Below are 19,726 nucleotides of genomic sequence, written 5' to 3' on the forward strand. Positions count from 1 at the left end.
CTTTTCACTGCCGTAGCCCCCGCGGCCAGCAAGCTCAGGGCCTGGCACAGGGCAAACTCTCAGTAAATGTCAGCTCAGTGACTAATTCAGTTGCTTTCCTGTGACTACTACGAATGACATGCCCAAAGCGTGCAAACCAGCTTTGTCGACTTGCTTCTTAGGGCCACAGGAAAAGGATTATTATTGCAATACCAGCTGAGAAAGAGAGCTGCATCCCCCCACCCCTCCAGAAGCTTTCACGTATTCAGGTCTGAGCAGCGAGGGCCTGCGCTCTGCCCGCGGTCCGCACGCTTGGCCAGAGCAGCGCACTGGAGCGCCCACCGTGTCGCCCTTCGCCTGCCCGCCCAACGCAGGCTCGCGGTGAAACTCACGTGTTATGTGACGAGGAGATCCAGTAATGAGACAAGGGGTTGTTCATGTCCTGCATGTCCACCATGTCGTACTTCTCATCCCAAATGCTGTTCTCCCGGGAAAACAGGTATGTGAGGAACTAGGAGAGTCACAAATACAGAGACGGGGTCATCGCACTAAGGACGGGTGGTGCCTGATTCTTTCTGGTCTGCGCCAACACCGGGAGATGGTACGTGAATATCTAACAGATGGTCTCCAGACCTTGGATACCCAACTTTTCAATGCAGGAAACTCAGTTTGCAAATAGGCTGTCCCAAAACGCGTTTCACTGACCTATGCAATATTTTTCTTTTTAACGTGTATCCTCAAATATTTGCGGCTGCAAGAGTGCATACTGCCCATACACTGAAGGCACAATAATACCATGAACATTTGTGAACCCACCACCCAGTGTGAGAAACAAAACATTGCCAGTTTATATCGTAACATATAAAAGGCAGGGAATTTCATATTCCAATTCCTGACTCCTTAAAAAAAAAACAAAATTAGAAGATTGAGTGACACTGGGTAACACTCTGCTTCCTGCGAACAACCTTCCATGGGACGGGAGCTCCCCAGCACCCCCTCCGTCCCTGCTGCCTCACACAGGGCCAGTGCACCCATTTCCACACTCTGCAAGAGAGCGCCGTAAAGCTTGGAATTTCCTTGCTGTGCTTTTTGTAATGGTTAGCGGCTCCCTGGCAGCACACGCCCTCTAGTGGCAAAAGCCAAGATCCCACTCAGGCTACGTGATCAAATAAAGGAGGAGAAAAAAATCAAAAGGCTGTGATGTTTCAGGACTGGGCAGCGGGGGTGGGGGACAGTTCTTGACTAAGACAGCCAGTCTGGGGGCATCTAACAGCAAAGCCCTCCAAGGAAAGACACCCAGAAAATACACCTTGGAGGAAAGAGACTTGAATCAAAAAGCCACGCCAGTGGCACCAGAAGCCCACTTACCTCATCCACAAACAAGAAGGGCTCGGCAGTTTCTCTCATTGTGTCATCGATAAACTTTGTCATCCGCTCACGGACTTTGTTCAGATCCTGAGCCCAGAGCTCCTTAGGATGATAAAGAGAACAAGAAATCATCAGAAGAAGGACTTTGCAAAATTCTTCGCCTCCCAGAATCTGGTTTTAGTCAAAGACGGAAACATGGATGTATTCTATGCACATGCGATCAAGGCCTCCCCCGTGCGTGACAAACATTTTCCCTAAAGGAGCAGAGAGTAAACATTTTAGGCTCTGGGCCACAACCACTTAATTCTGCTACCATAGTGCACAAGGAACCACAGACACAGGCACACAAATTGCCGTGGCCATGTTTGTAAATAAAACTTTATAAAAACACACTGCGGGCCAGATTGGCCTGTGGGAGTAGCCTGCCGACTCCTGCTCTATGCTAGTTCTTTACACGTGCTAGTGCGAGGAGGCGGGGAGCACAGTTACATCTGACCGTTGGGGTCATCCTCCTGGCTGATGCTGGGCCAGTGACACACCCTCTCTGTGCCTCCTCCCCCATCACATGGGGATCATGGTATCTATGCACAGAGGCTGCGAGGGGCTGGACGAAAGGAGGGTCTGTGCTTAACACAGCGCCTGGTACACAGAAGGTGCTCAAATCGCGGCAGCTTGTGGGAGTGACCGTCATCCTCCTATGACATCTTGTTTAGTCCAGACAACTTGGCAGGTCACACATTGTCATTGTCATTTTAGAGACAAGGAAACAGAAGCTCGGGACCTCACATGACGATCCCAACTTCACACAGTTAGTAAGTAGGAGAGGGGGCTTCCAAATAACTTAACCTTAGAAAACCGGCATTGAATCAGTCAAGATCAGTCAAGCAGTGCTGCTCAGACCCCAATAACGTCTGAAAGGTACACAACCAGTTCAAAAACAGCTTCCGCATGCTCTCAGAAGTTCGAGAGCCCTTTAGAAAAAGAACATGCAACATAAAGCAACTTTCCTGTTTTCCTCTCCAAACCCTAAAACCCCACCTATTCATAGACAAAAGGATGAAACCTGACCCACAGATTCAACTTTAACTCACGTTTTCTGGGTTCTGAATTAAAACCTCTATCTTTAATAAAAGCAGATGTGCTACCAGACGTGTGGCTGGATGGGAATGGTCAGAGCAGGATGTCCAAAAGAAGGAAAAGCATAAGGGTAGACACAAATGAGATGGGTACAAGTCAACAATAAGCCTCGCTGTTGATTCTTGCACATCTACTAGGATAAAGGACACCCAACAGCCAGCTGCGGAGTGGCCAGTTCATTTGAATACAGGGGTGATGCAATCTTTGAAGACCAGAACATGAAACTCAAATTGTAGGATACTTAGTGCAAACGCCCTGCCAGGCCTAGATGCCCCCCAAAGGCCAGAAGCTTCCTGCTTCCTTCTCCTAAAAAGCTTTAGCATAAAAAACACAGGTACTTAGTTGCTATAACCTGGAACTGCACTGGCTGTGAATAAGAACTCTTCTGTCTAAAGGAGTATAAAATAGGAATATGCTGGGGGTTTAGAAAAATGCATCTACTTGGTGTGGGGCACTGGTTGGAAAATGACCAGAGCAGTGAGGAGAGGAATGCACCCCGCCGTCAACACTGGGCGGGGTGGCCCGCTGCGCTCTATGTTCAACCTTGTCACACGGTCGCTCATTTTGCGCTCACACAAGCCCAGGAGGGACATATCACATCATTCTCCAGTTGTATAAATAAGAAAGCCGAGGTTTCCGTCATTAAATAAGTGGACCTGACAACGAGCCCGAGACCAACCAGGCACATCAGTTTCGCGTCCGTGAGTGTCACCCATGCCTCCAGGGGCTGGACTGCGGCACATTTAACCAGCCCCTGAATGGAAATTCAGATTAGTTCCAACTTCTCACTTCTATGAAAAATGCTGCCATTATTTCTTTAGGGGAAGTTCCTGGGAGAGCAATTATTTAATCAAAGCATATAAACATTTTTTCAAAGCTTTCATTTTAATTGCATATCGCCAAAGTGTTTTCTAAAAACCTTGTACTAATTTGCACACCAAGTGCCACAGAGGTTATTCCACATATGAGCAGCCACCACCCCCGACAACGTCCTAGATGACCGGCTCTGCTCCATGCCGGCATCCCACAGAGCACCGGGAGCCGGGACATTAAGGGTCCACGAGACCAATGGCTCAGGGGCCCCATCCCTGGCCTCACATCTTGTTCCCATCATGTGCACTCACACAGATGCTCATGGGCTGCCTGCGTCCCGACTCCCGGATGCAGGATCCTAACCCCCTGTACTTTGCTCCTGGTCCATAACCCTGATCTCTGAGGGCAGCTCAGTGACGGGGCCAGTGTAGGGAAAGCATGAGACTCTCCCCTGGAGTAAAATTACTTAGCACGAGGTGGTAGATTCCTGGATATGAGGCTACTTGTCCCCAGGAGTTTAGCCACTTAACTCCAACACCTCCCTACAAAACTGAGTAATTGAGCGCAAGGGAGAAAACTGCAAAAAAGCAAACAGCATGTGTGCCTCTTCCTCTGCTTCACTCTCCTGGAAGCACGGCACCTCGCATGTAACTGTGCCCAACAGAATTCATCTACCCCCCTTCATTTCACCCGCCCTCGGCTGTGGTCTCAGGCGGGGCACGTGAGCCTTTTCTTGGTCACTCCCATTCACCCCACGTGGGGAAAGCAGAGGTGCCTCAACGTCCTCGGCCACCACTCATCGTGAACCACAGCAGCTACTGCCTCTGCCTGGGCCTTCGTGTGGCTGGCCTTGCGCAAATGTGTGTGGGTCTGTTCATCATTTTCCCTACAATCAGTGACATCTGAACATGGGATGTGTACTGTCCGGCACTAAGAAATTTGTGTTGATTGTGAAAGGTGTAACAGCAGTATTATGACCATGTTTTGTTAAAAAAAAAAAAAAGTCCATTTCATAAGAGAGACATACTGAACTATTTACAAATGGAATGATACACAGTCTGGGGTTTACATTAGAATTGGTCAGCAAAGAAATGAAGAAGGAGGGAAGGGAAGGAAGACACGTGGGTGTGGAGACAAGAGGATGGATGGAATGAAAGTGGCAAAATGTTCATAATTTTTTAATGGGTACTTATAAGCCAGGGTGGCTGATAATGCCAGCCTGGCTACTTTTGTGTATGTTTGAGATGTTCTACAATACAAAGTATTTTTTAAAGTAAATGAACTGAATAGTATGATGAACCTAAAACTGCTCTGGAAAAGAGTCTGTTAAAAAAAAAACTAAAGAGAATAAAAATAAATGAAATCCCAATGATACAAATAAAAATTTGAAATAGATATGTGACTCCCCACGTATATACGTCCTCATACATTCACACAAAGATCAATACCCTTTTCTCCAAGCCCCACAATTCTGAGAAGTTAGGGCTCTCATCCCCATTTAAAGAGGAGGAAAGTGGGGCACAGAAAGGTCGAACCACCTGCCCAAGGTCACAGAGCTCGTGAGAGGATGTCAGGTTTCTCTCAGTTTCTCAGCCGAGGCACTACTGACACGTGGGGCTGGGTGATTCCTTGTTGGGCAGGGGTGGGGGTGGGGCTGGCCTGTGCACCTTAGCATGTTGAGCAGCACCCCGGCCTCCACCCACCGGATGCCAGTGGCAGCCCCGAGTTGCGTCTGCAGCCGTTGCTCTGGGGCAGAACCGCCCCCTAGAAAACCACTGCCCAGCACAAACTCTATCTCTGCCACCAGCCTGGAGCCTGTACGCAAACACTCCGGGAGACATCCATGTGTCATCTGTTTAAGGACAGCTGTGCCGCCTTATCCCCCAGAGGACCCTCAGGCGTGTCCACTTTAGTCACATCCTCCACGAGGCAGGGAAGGCTTCCTAGGGAAGCGGACACCTGAGATGAGCTGGGAGGAGGAACAGAGGCCAGCAGGTGAAGACACAGCCCGCCCTGCAGTATTCTCCTCCCCTTCCTCCAGCTGGGCCTGGGAAAGGGGCTGATGTGAGGCCAGTCTCAATCCAGAGTCTAAGCCCCAAGGCGGCACTGGGCAGGGAGATGACAGCTGTTTCATGACGGCAGGTGGTGAGAAGGCAAGAAACCGCTGGGGCAGCCCTCCCCTGCCCTGCCCCCAGCAGCCCCTGCCCTGCTGTCCTCTCACCTGCTGTTCATGTAAGAGAAACCGCTGGAAGTCGTGCAGGTGAACAGCGGAGGCGTCCGGCCGGTCGGTGTTGCTGCCCTCGGGGAAAGAGATGGTGTTGAGAGACGGGCATCCAGCGGTCAGGAGGCAATCCCATCCAGCGGGACGACCACCCAGACACCCTGCTGAGTTCCCGCCGCGGAGTCAGGTGCAGGCTGGCCAACGGGAAGACGAAGGTGACCCAGACGACACCCCTGACCCAGGAGGGGCCCTGCCACCAGAACCTGGGAGAACCGGGCCCTGGAACCTACACTCAGCTGCTCCCAGGTGGTCCAGGTGTGAAGGAGGAGGAAGGTGGGGGGTGTGGGGGGGGGTGGGAGAGAGCGGACACGGACAGGCGTGGACAGCGAATGCCCGGGTAGGGCTGGAAGTGGAGAGCACCTGGGGTAGGTGCTGCTGGAGAAATGACGCCAGAGTTTGCTGAGCCATCCACAGCTCTGAAGCAGGAGTGGGGGCCGGACGAAGCCCCCCAACTCCGGCAGACGGGGAGAATCAGCTGGAACGTGCAAGACAAGGGCCGTGGAGCGAGCAGAGGCCCGTTGTTGGGAGAATTTTCCATTTGAGATCCTGAGTAAAGGGAGACTGCACCTCGGCCAGCAGCTTGCCGACCGACGGCCTCGTGGAGAGGACGCTCGTAGCGGAAAACCAGACCCTCACTGGATGGGCACAAACAGCCTGATCGCTATGGAAAGTGCATCCTGCAGAGCAGGGCTCTCCAAGGAAATCTGTATGTTTCCCCGAGCACTTGCAGTGGGGGTGGGGGGTGGGGTGTCTTTTTTAAATATAGGAGGTAAAACATGCTTTAAGCTTTCTCACTTTATTAAATACTCAGGGTCCAAACGTCTATTGTCTTTGAGTGTATTTCTAACCTTCTCTCCTAACCAGCCTCTTGGTCCAACACTAATCTTTTCATTAAAATACCACATAAGAATCAAATTCGTTTCATACATATTTTGGAGTCTTAGGGTTTCTGGATTAGAATGCGACAGAGGGAACAGTTGCCAGGGTACCCTCATCAACGAGGGCTGGTTCCGAAAAGCAGGCCCAAGTCAGTGGGCCGCGAATCACATTCGAGGCACTATTAACTCCATGGCAGACATTTCCCCCAGGTAGACAGGCTTGGAGGACACAGCACACGTTATAAACCAAATCCCCCACCTGGGGAATTAGTAAGTGTAGTAAAGGTCCTGACAAGTCCTGCAGCACTTAGGATTTGATCATAACATCATCATCACTGTTTACAAGCCCTGCCGAGCACCGGGTGAAGCACCTTAAATGCTTTGACTCATTTTAATTCAGTTCAACCTGCTTAGCCAGGAATGTCCCCAACTCATCCTTGGGAATGGAGGTCTTAGAGCCAGCAGGCTTCTTTACAGAACCTTCTGGGCCACCCTCCCAACACTCCACAAGCCCTGTTGCTGTGCATGTTTACTCGCAGCACAAGCTCGGGACGGCCAGGTCCCCGAGTAGTGAGCGGTGACCTCCTAGCGGTCAGGTGGCAAGGCTGGGAGGACCCACGGGGGCACCCGTGCCCGACACAGCCGCCCAGGACCACCCAGCAGAAGTGCCTCACCCCAAGATGAACACGGAGGAATCCTTTTTGAATTCGTCAAGGATCTAAAATAGAAAACAGAAGGCACACACACATGAAACAAGAATATTAGACAAGACAGGCCACTTGATGCAAAAAAAATGGTTTTTTTGGTGTTAACAAATCATCATTGTTATTCATGTGACTTGCAAATGTTCAAATATACATCTTTACGCAAAAGGTGGAAGTCTTCCTCACCCCTTGCAAAGTCTTATTCCTGAGATACAATCACTCTTAATAATTTGGCCGGTCTTCGTCTCGAGCTGGTTTTGTGGATACTCAGTTATATCTTATATTACATCTATGTCTCCCCACTTTTTGCTGCTGTTTCAAGCTTTACTTATTATTCATCAGCCTCAGATCGCCCTGCCTCACTTACTTCAGTACCTACATGGTATTCCATAATGTCCATCTTTCAATTTTCTGCTGTTATATCCAACATCATAAAGAATGTTCACACAGGGCTTCCCTGGTGGCACAGTGATTAAGAATCTGCCTGCCGGGCTTCCTAGGTGGTGCAGTGGTTAAGAACTCGCCTGACAATGCAGAGGTCACGGGTTCGATCCCAGCTCCAGGAAGATCCCACATGCCATGGAGCAACTAAGCCCATGTGCCAAAAAAAAATAATAAAATAAAAATAAATAAATAAATAAATAAAAAAAAAAAAAAAAAAAGAATCTGCCTGCCAGTGCAGGGGACATGGGTTCAAGCCCTGGCCCAGGAAGATCCCACAAGCCATGGAGCAACTAAGCCCGTGCGCCACAACTATTGAACCTGTGCTCGAGAGCCCACGCGCCTAGAGCCTGTGCCCCGCAACAAGAGAAGCCACCACAATGAGAAGCCCTTGCACCACAACAAAGAGTAGCCCCTGCTCACGACAACTGCAGAAAGCCTGGGCAGCAATGAAGACCCAATGAAGGAAGGGAGGGAGAGAGGAAAGGAGGGAGGGAGGAAGGAAGGAAGGAAAGTTCATACATAAGTATCTTTGTCCACTTGTGCCAGCATTTCCATTGGGTAGATTCCTGGGCAGAAAGGCACCTGGACACAGGTGTGCCCTTCGACAGACTCACCAAATTGCTTTCAAAACAGCTGTCCTGACCGGCATGCCCACCAGAAGACGCACACCCTTTTCAGCACCCTCACTGGTACATTTCAAATCCTTAATATTTCAATGAGCTCATTCCTAATCCTCGAATTCAAGAGAAAGAAGAAACTATGGGTCAGGTCTGGTCCCGCAGTTCATGGCCTACTGATGCCCCAACCACTGATGTGAGGGTGGTGGGCTCCTCCACCAGGGAGGGCCTGGGGCACCCCCGCCCCCACTCGCACCAGCTTGCCGGCCAAGCGTTTTACACACACATGTGCATGCACGCATACACTCACACACACACGCACCCCCATTCTGCGTCCACTTCTGGTGAGGCAGCATCCCTGAAATGATCTTTAATGCAACAGTGACTGGATAAGCACTTGAGTAATTCAAGGCACAAATGGAAATGTGGCCCCTGGCAGGTTACAAATGCTAACGATATACAACAACTCCTGCTCTAGATTCCCCAGTCCTCTTGCCAGACTGCCTGCAACGCCAAGATGATGTGGAAACGCAATGTTCTGGAAAAGGTATCCGCAGGCCCCTGGGAAGCCTCAGGAGGTCTGCATAAGTCTGTGCGAGTTGTGCTTTTTTTTTATTTTTTATTTTCCTGGAAAGACGATCCATAGCTTTAATGAGCATCTCAAAGAAGCAGCTCACCAAAAAAGGTTACGAGTCACTGTTTTAGGAAGACTTAGAAGGACTTCCTTTCATTTTCTTGTCATTTACAACATGGCTATTTATTTTAAAAAGAAAAGGGATGTTAGGCAGTGCGCGCTGTTTGTTATCTGGACTCATTCGGCCCTTAGATCACTGGGTCAATCTGGTGCTTAAGGCCGGAGCCTTTCCAAACCCAAACCCCGAGACTGGTTTCCTTACATCTGGAGAAAGGCCATCTGTGACCCCCCTTCAACTGTCCACTCCATGAGGTCCTCAGTTAAAGCCAGCCCCTTCCTTTCCTTGCTTTGCAATGAAGCACAGAAAAAGCTCCATCCCGTTTCAGCTACGTGAGGAGCTGGCATGAAGGAGGAGGTACCTCTAGTGTGGAGATGCCCCCAGAGCCAGGAAAGGTGGCCCGCAATCTCATGTCACCCCATTTGCTGAACCCCCTGGAGGCCTGTCGGCAGGGGCAACTGGGAATGTGTTTGCAGGAACCAGCCCCTCGGGGCACAGAGCAGGGCAAGGAACGGATTGAAAGCAAAGAGGCAAATATCACCAGCCCAGTACGCGCCACTCAGGTAGCACATGTGGAAGCAGAGCCAGTTCTGTAAGAATTCAAAGGCCAAGCTGCCTGAGAATATGTTAGAATATTGGCAGGAAGCCCTGGGGGTGGGGGGGATGTCACAGGAAGTGGGAGAAAGGAGTGAAGACGGCTCCTGGGCTCACCCAACAGGGTGGCCAGTTGCATATTCACAGCAATGGAGATGGCAGGGGGCTGAGTATCACAAAGCCTCTCCTGGACATCCTCGTGCGAGATGTAGGGCAAGCCAGCCATCAGGAGAGCCCGGCGTCCAGGGCAGACGTGCGGGCTGGAGACCTGTTTTTGGCAGTCATCAGCAGAAAATACTATTTGAAGCCAGGGGACCAGACAGGATCATACCAGGAATAAACAGATAAAGACAAGCCCTCTGTGGACTGAGTTTTGGGTAGGGATGTATGAAAAACAGCAATAGCATGGTGGGTCTTTTCCTGAAAGCAGCTGGGAGGCCACTCCGGGGGTGCAGGAGGTACCAGGCGTTTCTCCCCTCGGGTGGCAGCACGACTGCAGGGAAAGCCGTCCCTCCTCCTCTCTGGCCGTGAAGGCTTGAGGACACAGCGGTGCATGTGAGCAGAGGGTTGACTGACGAGCTGGTGGGCACTGGATGGTCTCCCACGGGGTGCACCCAAGACTCGTGGGCCAGCGGGTTGGTGGGTAGATGGTACTCCGGGGCCCCCTCCAGCAGCGCCTGTTTTAACAACAGGTACCAGCCCGTGCCAGCTAAGCACTGGCCCCACCTGGGACACGCCAACCGTCAGACGCCAAGAAACGGAAGACCCAGCCAAAGACGCTGAGGAGCCAGCAGATGGCGAGGTAAGAGGAGAAGGAAGACAGCGCAGCATCCAAAAGCCAAGTGACAACATCAAGGACAGAGCGACCAACTGTCACGTGGGTCACGTGCCCCTGAGCAGACCAAAGACCAGAGGACAGACCGCTGGACGTTTCAACGCAGGGGTCACTGGTGACGTGACAAGATGAACCGCCGTGGGGTGGCAGGCATGGGAATGCAACTGGAATGGGCTCAAGAAGTGGAGGGAGGGAGGGGAGCAGAGACAGCGGTGTAGATGGTGCTCCTGCAACAGGTCACTCTACGGGGGGGCAGAGAAATGGGGCGGCAGCGGAAGGGGGAGGTGCGTCAGAAGGATGTTCTATAGATGGAAGAATGTGCAGCATGTGTGGGTAGAACTTCGTCCCCCAAAAGGCATGTCCAAGTCCTAACACCACCTGTGAGTGCAACCTTGTTTGGAAGTAGGGTTTTTGCAGATGCCATCAAGTTAAGTTGAGATCATGTTGGATTAGCGTGGCCCTAAATCCAATGAATGGAGTCCTTATAAAGAGGGGGAACTGCAGACACAGACACACACACACACGGAGGGACGGTGCTCATGTGATGCTGGAGGCAGAGACTGGAGAGATGCGTCCACAAGGTAAGGAGTGCCCAGGATCACCAGGAACCCCCAGAGGCGGGGAGAGGCCAGGAACAGCTTCTCCCCCAGAGCCGTCAGGGCGGGTGTGGCCCTGCCAACACCTGATTCCAGATTTAACCTCCAGAACTGTGAGAGAATCACGTTCTGTTCTTTTAAGCCACTCAGTTGTGGGTCCTTTGTTATGGCCACCCAGGGAAACTGACAGGGCCTGTTTGCGAGCTGCTGCAGGGCAACCCCGATCTCAGTTACTCCTCGTGCCAATCCTATCAGGAAAGCAGCAGAATAAACCCTGTTTCAGAAACAAGAAACAGGCTCAGGGAGCACACATAACTGTTCCAAGGTTATACACCGAGAAAGTCAAGGGGCCAGACTTTCAACCCAGGTACACGCTGGTCCATTGCCACCGCCCCACACAGTATGTGCGAAGGCACATAAGATAAATGACAGCATCCTAGCAAGGAGGGCAGAATGTTCTGGATGCTACGGGCACCACGGGAGGCAGCAATTACTTTATTTTAGCATTACTGTGTACAGTTAACATGGTCAAATCCTGCTAACCCAGGGCATCCAGCCCTCTGTGACTCTGGGCAACATCTTTGACCCCCTTCGACCCCAGCGAAGGCTCAGTGAGGTCAGGGTGACGTCTGTTCAGTTGACCACTGTGACTTCCTGGGTCACCCAGTTACTGCATGGATGACTATAATAATAAATTAACTTCTCTGGGGAAAACTAAAAGGCTACAGAGAAATTAAATTTAAATTAAGTTAAATTAAAACGCTACAGGGAGACGTCACCTATAACTTTTGGTCCCCAGGAAAAGAGGCAGTCACCAGCTACACAAGGGAAGGGGCCACGCCAAAGGGAGGGGACCGCAGAGGTGACGGCCCAGGGGCCCTGAGGTCCACCTGAGGTCGGGGAACGGCATCTTCCCATGTGGCTGGGGGTGATCACGCCCTCTGGGGCTGTAACTCGTCCTGCACATTCTCTGTGCTTCGCAGGTCGGGTGAGGCGGCCGTGGGGACAAATCGCGGTGACAGAAACGCTAGCCAGACTCACTGCTAACTTCCGCACTAGGACCCTGCTCTCCCCCAGTGAGGATCATCTGTGATATTCCCTGGAATCCTCCACCAAAATATGACAGGATGTTAGTCACTGTCTTCCCACATGCTCGCACTCATGGAAAATCTGAAAGAGTAAACGTCAAACTTCTTACTGACTGTATAATCGCAGGTATAATCATAGGTAGGTGTGCAGGCATTTAAATTTCTTTATATGTACTTTCAACTTTTATGGAATGAATATTACTTTGTATTACTTTGCATAGTAGTAAAATGTATCCAGACATCATAAACGAATTTCCTGCCAAGGGCTGCCTAGTCCTCTGCTTCAGTACATGACATATCAAAGGATACAGCGGGAAACCCACAGATTGTGACCACGATGGTCTTTTTTTTTAATTAAAGATTACAATGTTGTGTTAATTTCTGCTGTACAGCAAAGTGATTCAGTTATACAAATATATGTATATACATATCTATATATTCTTTTCTCTTATGGTTTGTTACAGGATATTGAATATAGTTCCCTGTGCTATACAGTAGGACCTTGTCGTGTATCCATTCTACACACAATAGTTTGCATCTACTAATCCCAAACTCCCAATCCATCCCTCTCCCATTACCCCTTCCCCCTTGGCAACCACAAGTGTGTTCTCTGTGTCTGTGAGTCTGTTTCTGTTTCGTAGATAACTTCATTTGTGTCATAGTTTAGATTCCACCATATAAGTGATATTACATGATATTTGTCTTTCTCTGTCTGGCTTATTTCACTTAGTATGATAATCTCTAGGTCCATCCAGGTTGCTAAAAATGGCATTATCCCATTCTTTTTTATGGCTGAGTAGTATTCCATTTTATATATATGTAAGACATCTTTACCCATTCACCTCTCGATGAACATTTAGGTTGTTTCCATGTCCACGATGGTCTTTTTGAAATAAGACAGAGAGCAGGGCACCAGAGGCCAGCTGCCCTCACCTCCTCTTGGGGGGATTCTGCCTCCTAAAGACAGGGTGACAGTATATACCGCATTCTGAGGGCAACTGTATGCCAGACCCTCTGCTGGGTGACTGATATCTATGAGCTCTTTTAGTCTTTGCAACAAGCATCTAGGATAGCTACTGTCACCCCTATGATGGTCAGGAAATGTAACACTGCTCCTAGCTAAAAGTAATACTAAAGAAAAATTAGTGCCACCTTAAAAAAATTATAGCAGAGCTGTTTTCATTTTAACAGGCAAACAAGCAACAGAAAACACCTATACTCAGCCCCCAGGGGGACAGTAATGGGATGGTGGAGGGTCGTGTTTGTTTATGTTCCCTAGTACCTTGCAAGGCTGGGAAGGCACGTGTTCTTTGAACTGCACTGAACATAACCTGGTAGCTGATTATTGATTATTTGTGAGCTGCTGGTGAGTGAATCTGAGACTTGGGTTCACAGGAACTCATGGTGGACGGACGGCCCCAGGATTCCCACCTCCTGGTATTCAGACCCCTGCCTTATCCCCGTAACTTGCAAAGGTAGTGGATGTACACAGTTATGTGTATACGATTACATGATGATGTTTTTTATACTCCTGGAGAACCTGTCTTGCTGGCTTTGAGGAAGCAAACAGCTAGGCAGGGATCCCCATATATTGAGAAGTTGCGGGCAGCCAGCAAGAAGATGGAGCCCTCAGTCCTACAACTGCAAGGAACCGAATGCTGTTACCACCACATGAGCTTGGAAGCTGATCGTTTCCCATCTGAGTCTCAGATGAGACCACAGCCCCAGTGGAAATCTTACATGTAGCTTTGTGAAACCCTGAAGCAGAGAATCTAGCTAAGGCACACCTGGATGCCTGAGCCCCAGAAACTGAGAGAGAACAAACGTGCATCGTGGTAATACTGTTACGTACATAACGTGACAGCAATACAGAACCTATATACATAATACATAAGCAATACATAAGTAATGCAGAACCCCAACACATCTCCAAAGTAATCTACTAGAGGGTACCGAGAATAGAGCATATGAAACAGCAGGGGTAAAAACAGATGGATGAATCAACAGTAATCCAACCACCTCATCCCATGGGGTTGAAACTCCAGTCCTGGACCAAGAGCAAGAATGATATTAGTCAGCCATCCTCATTTATAATCAGGGCCTATAAATGCCGGACCCCCGGCCTCCATTAGCCAAGGGGAACTTCACAGGCTTGGTGGGGAGGCAGCAAAGTCACAGTGATGAAGCTGGGTATTAGATTCAAACACTTAAGAAGACATAAGACAGTGTCTTAGGTTTGCTTCAAAACCACCTGAGAAGAGGGAGGTAAGGGCATAGATGAAATATGATGGCCATGAGTTAACCATTGCTGAAAACTGGCCTGATAGGCACGTGGGGGTTTGTTATACTATTATCTCTGCTTGTCTATGTTTGAAATTTCCCTTAATACAAAAGTTTAAGGGACTTCCCTGGTGATCCAGTGGTTAAGAATCCATCTTCCAATGCAGGAGATGCAGGTTTGATCCCTGGTGGGGGAACTAAGATCCCACATGCCACGGGGCAACTAAGCCCGTGTGCCACAACTGCTGAGCACGTGAGCCACAACTAGAGAGGCTGCGAGCCGCAACTACAGAGCCCACTTGCTCTGGAGCCTACCTACCAGAACTACTGAGCTCGTATGCCACAACTAGAAAGAAGCCCATCTGCCACAACAAAGAGCCCACATGCAGCAACTAAGACCCAATGCAGGACTTCCTAGGTGGCGCAGTGGTAAAGAATCTGCCTGCCAATGCAGGGGACACGGGTTCGAGCCCTGCCCTGGGAAGATTCCACATGCCATGGAGCAACTAAGCCTGTGCGCCACAACTATTGAGCCTGTGCTCTAGAGCCCATGAGCCACAACTACTGAGCCCATGTGCTGCAACTGTTGAAGCCCACGCGCCTAGGGCCCGCGCTCCACAACAAGAGAAGCCACTACAACGAGGAGCCTGAGCACCACAATGAAAGTAGCCCCCGCTCGCAGCAACTAGAGAAAGCCCATGTGCAGCAATGAAGACCCAGCAGAGCCAATAAATAAATAAAATAAATTGATTTTAAAAAAATTAATTAAATATACTTTTTTAAGTTTAAAAAATTAAAAAGAAGTATCAGTGGGTAGGCAGTGAAGCTGAGCAGAGGAGAACTCAAATTCAAGCTCTGCAGCTTACTGGCCACACAACCTCCGGCAAGTAACCTGAATGTCAGCATCTTCATCTATAAGATGAGGATAGCAACAGTACCTCTCCCACAGGGCCTTGAGGAGAATTAAACGTATGTAAGACACAGAGCCCAGCACTCAGCATTCAGGCTTAGGAAATGTTAGCTCTGATCTTTATTCATAATACTGTTATGACAGCCTAGTTAGAGACAGAGCCCCTCCCCAGGGGGACACACGTGGAATTAAAATTCTTATCTTCCTGCTGCTGCCAAATTTTCAGAAGCTTTAAGGCTTGAGAGCAGCAATGTAAGCAGGTGGTTAGACACGAGGAGGGACTGGCAACTTCATGCTGGAAACCTACAGCTACTGATAAGCAGGACCCCACTCCCTGGTGTTAGGTCCCGGGGTCATCATTCACCATGAACAGCCCCGTCTCCCCAAGGAGCCCAGGAAAGCCAGCTGAGCCCCTAACAGCATAGAGGTAATGCTTTTCTCTGCCCTGAGCTTCCAGTGAGGAGCTCAGGAAGTAACTGACACGCTGACGGGGAGGAGCATTTACCTACACAAGGGCAGCGAGGCTTCTCAAGTTGCCCAGTAACTATCTACAGGGACTGAGGCTTTGTTATTCAAATTCCAAGTCACTGAATTAAAACACACGCAGTGGCCAGACTGGACAGTTATACCCGCCAATGATGCTGTTGATCCAAAAAGTCTTAGGGGCTGGGTAGGTGACATAATTTAGCAGACAGAGCTAGATGTGGGGTCAGGGAGAGGACTGGGGCAAAGCAGAGAAAGTGTGCTTTCCTCCCCTCAGAGGCTGCCAAATCTAGCCAGGCCTCAATTTTTTTTTCCCCCAAGAGAAGTGAAAAATCTGGATCTTAATAAGAAATCCCTCAAGTTTTAAATGTAGGCAATTCATTTAAAAAACATTTAAACATTAGGCCAAGTACCACTGAACGCCGGCTGAATGTCGCACCCTGGCCGTCAGGGGTAACCTCTGGTACGTACAGATGTTTTCCCCCGAAACTGGGCAATCCAGGTTACCCCCACAGGACTCAGGGATTCTGCAGAAATCTGACTCAAATTTCTTCCTCTTCCTTCTCCCTCTCAAACACACATACGTTGGCGTTAAAAGAAACCACACTGAAAAGTGCTCTTATATGGAATTTTATCACGGTGGAGACCATCGGTGGGTAACTGGTACTGGCAGGTGCCACAGCTTTTACGTAAACCTTATTCCCAAGCTTCGCCTGCCCTCTGCCTGATGAGACAGCATCTTGAAATTTCAAGGCAAATGATTATAAGAAGTGTTTTTGCAACTGCTTATCTTGAGCGCGTCAAGTTTTTCTCAGCTCTGTTCAATTGCCTGAGGCAGCAACTGTCATTATTCTGGATTTTGTTTATATACCATCATCACAACATGTTCATTGCTCTCAAGAATTGATTATAAATGAAAGTTATAGATTTTAACCTAAAAAGTGTTTGGATCAGCTTTTACGCAGCAGAGTGTTCTTAATTAAGGTTTCATATTTAAAAAGGGGCGAGGGGGTTAGATAGTTTAAAAAGTTGTATAACCAATAACCTGAGTTAACACCTTGATTTCACAGAGAAGGCTGAGTGAGGGGGGGGGAAAGATGGCTTTCCCCAAAGTCACTTGGTCAGTTAGAGGTCAAGTTGAGGCTGGAATCCAGGTCTGTCGACCCCCAAAGCCTACAGTCTTTCTACGCTATTTGGCAAACCAAGAACTAATTATTCATGTGGGAAAAAGTGATCATACTGCAATTGAATCTTTTACTCTATAAAATAATGTAGTTTCCCCCAATCTAGGCACACAAGAAATGCTTCTCCCATTTCTCTGCCTCTGGTACATCCAAAGTCCTGGGGCGGGGGGGGGGGGGGGGCGGGGACTGGGGTGGAGTAGACGGTGCTCACCTACCAAGAGGCCTCAGCCTGAGGCCAGCCTGCAGGCAGAAGGCAACTGATAACTGTCTTTCACACTCATCACTTTAAAATGCCTGCACTCTGGAGCCCCAGTCCCTCATTCAGTCCTCCTCAGAGCCTGCTGGGGTGGGAATCCTCGCCCCCATTGCATGGATGAGAAGACTGAGGCTGGGAGCAGTCCGTGGCTGGCCCAAGATCACAGGGCTGAAGAAGGCAGACCTCTCTGGCTGCAAGTCCTACCCACTCTCGGCTCCCTCCCAGCTCCGCTCTGGACCCACCTCAGTGGCCTGCAGAGCCCTCTTCCACCAGTACCAGCCGCAGCCACCCGCCAGGCCCGCTGTGCCATGCACTGCACTGAATGCCTCCCTTTTTAAACCTGATGCTTTATGGGCCTTTTTTTAAAGTTTTTTTTTTTGTTGTAGGTTTTTTGTTTTTTGGGGTTTTTTTTTTTGGTGGGGTTTTTTGTTTGTTTGTTTGTTTTTGATGTGGACCATCTTCATTGAATTTGCTACAGTATTGCTTCTATTTTTTAAGTTTTGGTTTTTTGGCCGAGAGGCATGTGGGATCTTAGCTCCCCGACCAGGGATTGAACCCACACCCCTGCATTGGAAGCGTGGCATCTTAATCACTGGACCACCAGGGAAGTCCCTATGGGACTTTTTTTTAATTGCATAAGTAATGTGCTGCTTGGAACAAGTTGAAGAAAACTGAGGGGTGCAAAGAAAAATTTAATTATCTCTCCTGTGCATTTTCCCAAATTCCTCCAGGACATACACAAAATCAGCATTAAATGTGAAGTGTGTGTACTCTTCCATACCTTCTCCTTGTTCATAAAAACTCTCACAAACATATATAGAAGGGTTATTGTTTGTAACCAAACAATCAGACCTAGATCCTGATTTCTGCTGCTGGCTTTCCTCACAAAATATCGTGAACATCCCTCCAGATGGACAGAAGCACAACGGACTCAGGCTTCTTAATCAGCTGCACAGTGTCGCATAGCGGGGATGGACCATAACCTACCCAGCTATTGCTCTACTGAGAGGCATTCAGATGGCTCCCAGGTATTTTGCCAGCATAAGCAATGCTGCAATAAACAACATGGGAAGACATTCTTAGGTCTCAGTGCTCTCATTTCTCTAAAACAGAGCCCCCAAAATGCTACTGTCACGTCAAAATGTATGGACATCTTAATTTAATTTCAAAATAACAAATTATCTTAATCGAAAAACATATTCTCATTACACAAGGAATAAAAGCATAAAAAAGAACAACACACAAAAATCCCTCAACCCAGAGATAATTACTATTAGTAATCTGGTATATTTCCTTTCAGAACAAGATGATACAGTAGAGTTAGTTGAACTTTTTCACTTTAATCGGCTCAGACCAAATTCCGATCAGACTGACGGCCACTCACATTCCCACCATGAAGGTATGGGAGCGCCACTTCCCCACACTGTCCCCACAGCTCTCTCACATTTAAAACTTTTGCCAATCTAATAGATGAAAACATGATGTCACTGCCATTCCCACTTTATATTTCCTTGACTAGAAGGGAGAGAGAACACTTCTCATGAGTCTCTTAGGAACATGCCAGACTTTGAAAGACAGGAGAAACAAAAATATCATTCGATCACTTGCTCGACAATTGTCACCCGTGCAGATGGCCGACAGGCGCAAGAAAAGATGCTCAACATCACTAATATTCAGGGAAATGCAAATCCAAACCACAATGAGACATCCCTTCAGACTCGTCAGAAGGGCCATCATTACAAAGAACACAAAAAACAAGTGCTGGCGAGGGTGTGGAGAAAAGGAAACCCTCCCGCACCGTTGGCAGGAATATAAACCGATGCAGCCACTGTGGAAAACGGTATGCAAGTTTCTCAAAAAACTAAAAATAGAGCTACCGTATGACCCAGCATATCCACTATTGGCTATATATCCCAAAGAAACAAAAGGGCTAATTTGAAAAGATATACACACCCTAATGTTCACAGCAGCACTATTAATAACTGTCAAGTTACAGAAGCAACCTAAGTGTCCATCGACAGATGCATGGATAAAGAAGATGTGGTATGTATATACAGTGGAATATTACTCAGCCATAAAAAGAATGAAAGATTGCCATTTGCAACAACATGGATGGACTTAGAGGGTATCATGCTAAGTAAAATAAGTCAGAGAAAGAAAAATACTATATGATATCACTTACATGCAGAATCTAAAAAATACAACTAGTGAATATAACGGGAAAGAAACAGACACAGATACAGAGAACAAATTAGTGGTTACCAGTAGGAGAGGGAAGGAGGGAGGGGCAACATAGCAGTAGAGGATTAAGAGGTACAAACTGCTGTGCACAAAATAAACTGCAAGAATATGTTGCACAACACAGGGAACACAGCCCATATTCTATAATAACTAAAAATGAAGAATAACTTTTTTTTTTTTGGTTGCTTTGGGTCTTTGTTGCTGTGTGCGGGCTTTCTCTAGTTGCAATGCATGGGCTTCTCACTGCGGTGGCTTCTCTTGTTGCAGAGCACAGGCTCTAGGTGCACGGGCTTCAGTAGTTGCAGCATGCGGGCTCAGTAGTTGTGGTGCTTGGGCTTAGTTGCTC

The 19,726-nt window shown here is 48.6% G+C and overlaps 1 protein-coding gene across 2 annotated transcripts in view; it reads right to left on the reverse strand.

Moving 5' to 3' along the window:
• Nucleotides 1-19,726, reverse strand: part of PLCG2 (phospholipase C gamma 2) — a 144,543-nt gene that overhangs the window by 57,652 nt on the left and 67,165 nt on the right. For both annotated transcript variants that reach the window (XM_057712774.1, XM_057712775.1), the window contains 4 exons: nucleotides 7,131-7,174; nucleotides 5,519-5,591; nucleotides 1,348-1,449; nucleotides 372-490 (listed from right to left, as the gene is read on the reverse strand). In XM_057712774.1, coding sequence (XP_057568757.1) covers nucleotides 372-490; nucleotides 1,348-1,449; nucleotides 5,519-5,591; nucleotides 7,131-7,174 — 338 coding nt within the window. The remainder of the gene's footprint in view (nucleotides 1-371; nucleotides 491-1,347; nucleotides 1,450-5,518; nucleotides 5,592-7,130; nucleotides 7,175-19,726) is intronic.

This window comes from Hippopotamus amphibius, chromosome 16, assembly GCF_030028045.1.
Source record: "Hippopotamus amphibius kiboko isolate mHipAmp2 chromosome 16, mHipAmp2.hap2, whole genome shotgun sequence".
Taxonomy (NCBI): Eukaryota; Metazoa; Chordata; class Mammalia; order Artiodactyla; family Hippopotamidae; genus Hippopotamus; species Hippopotamus amphibius.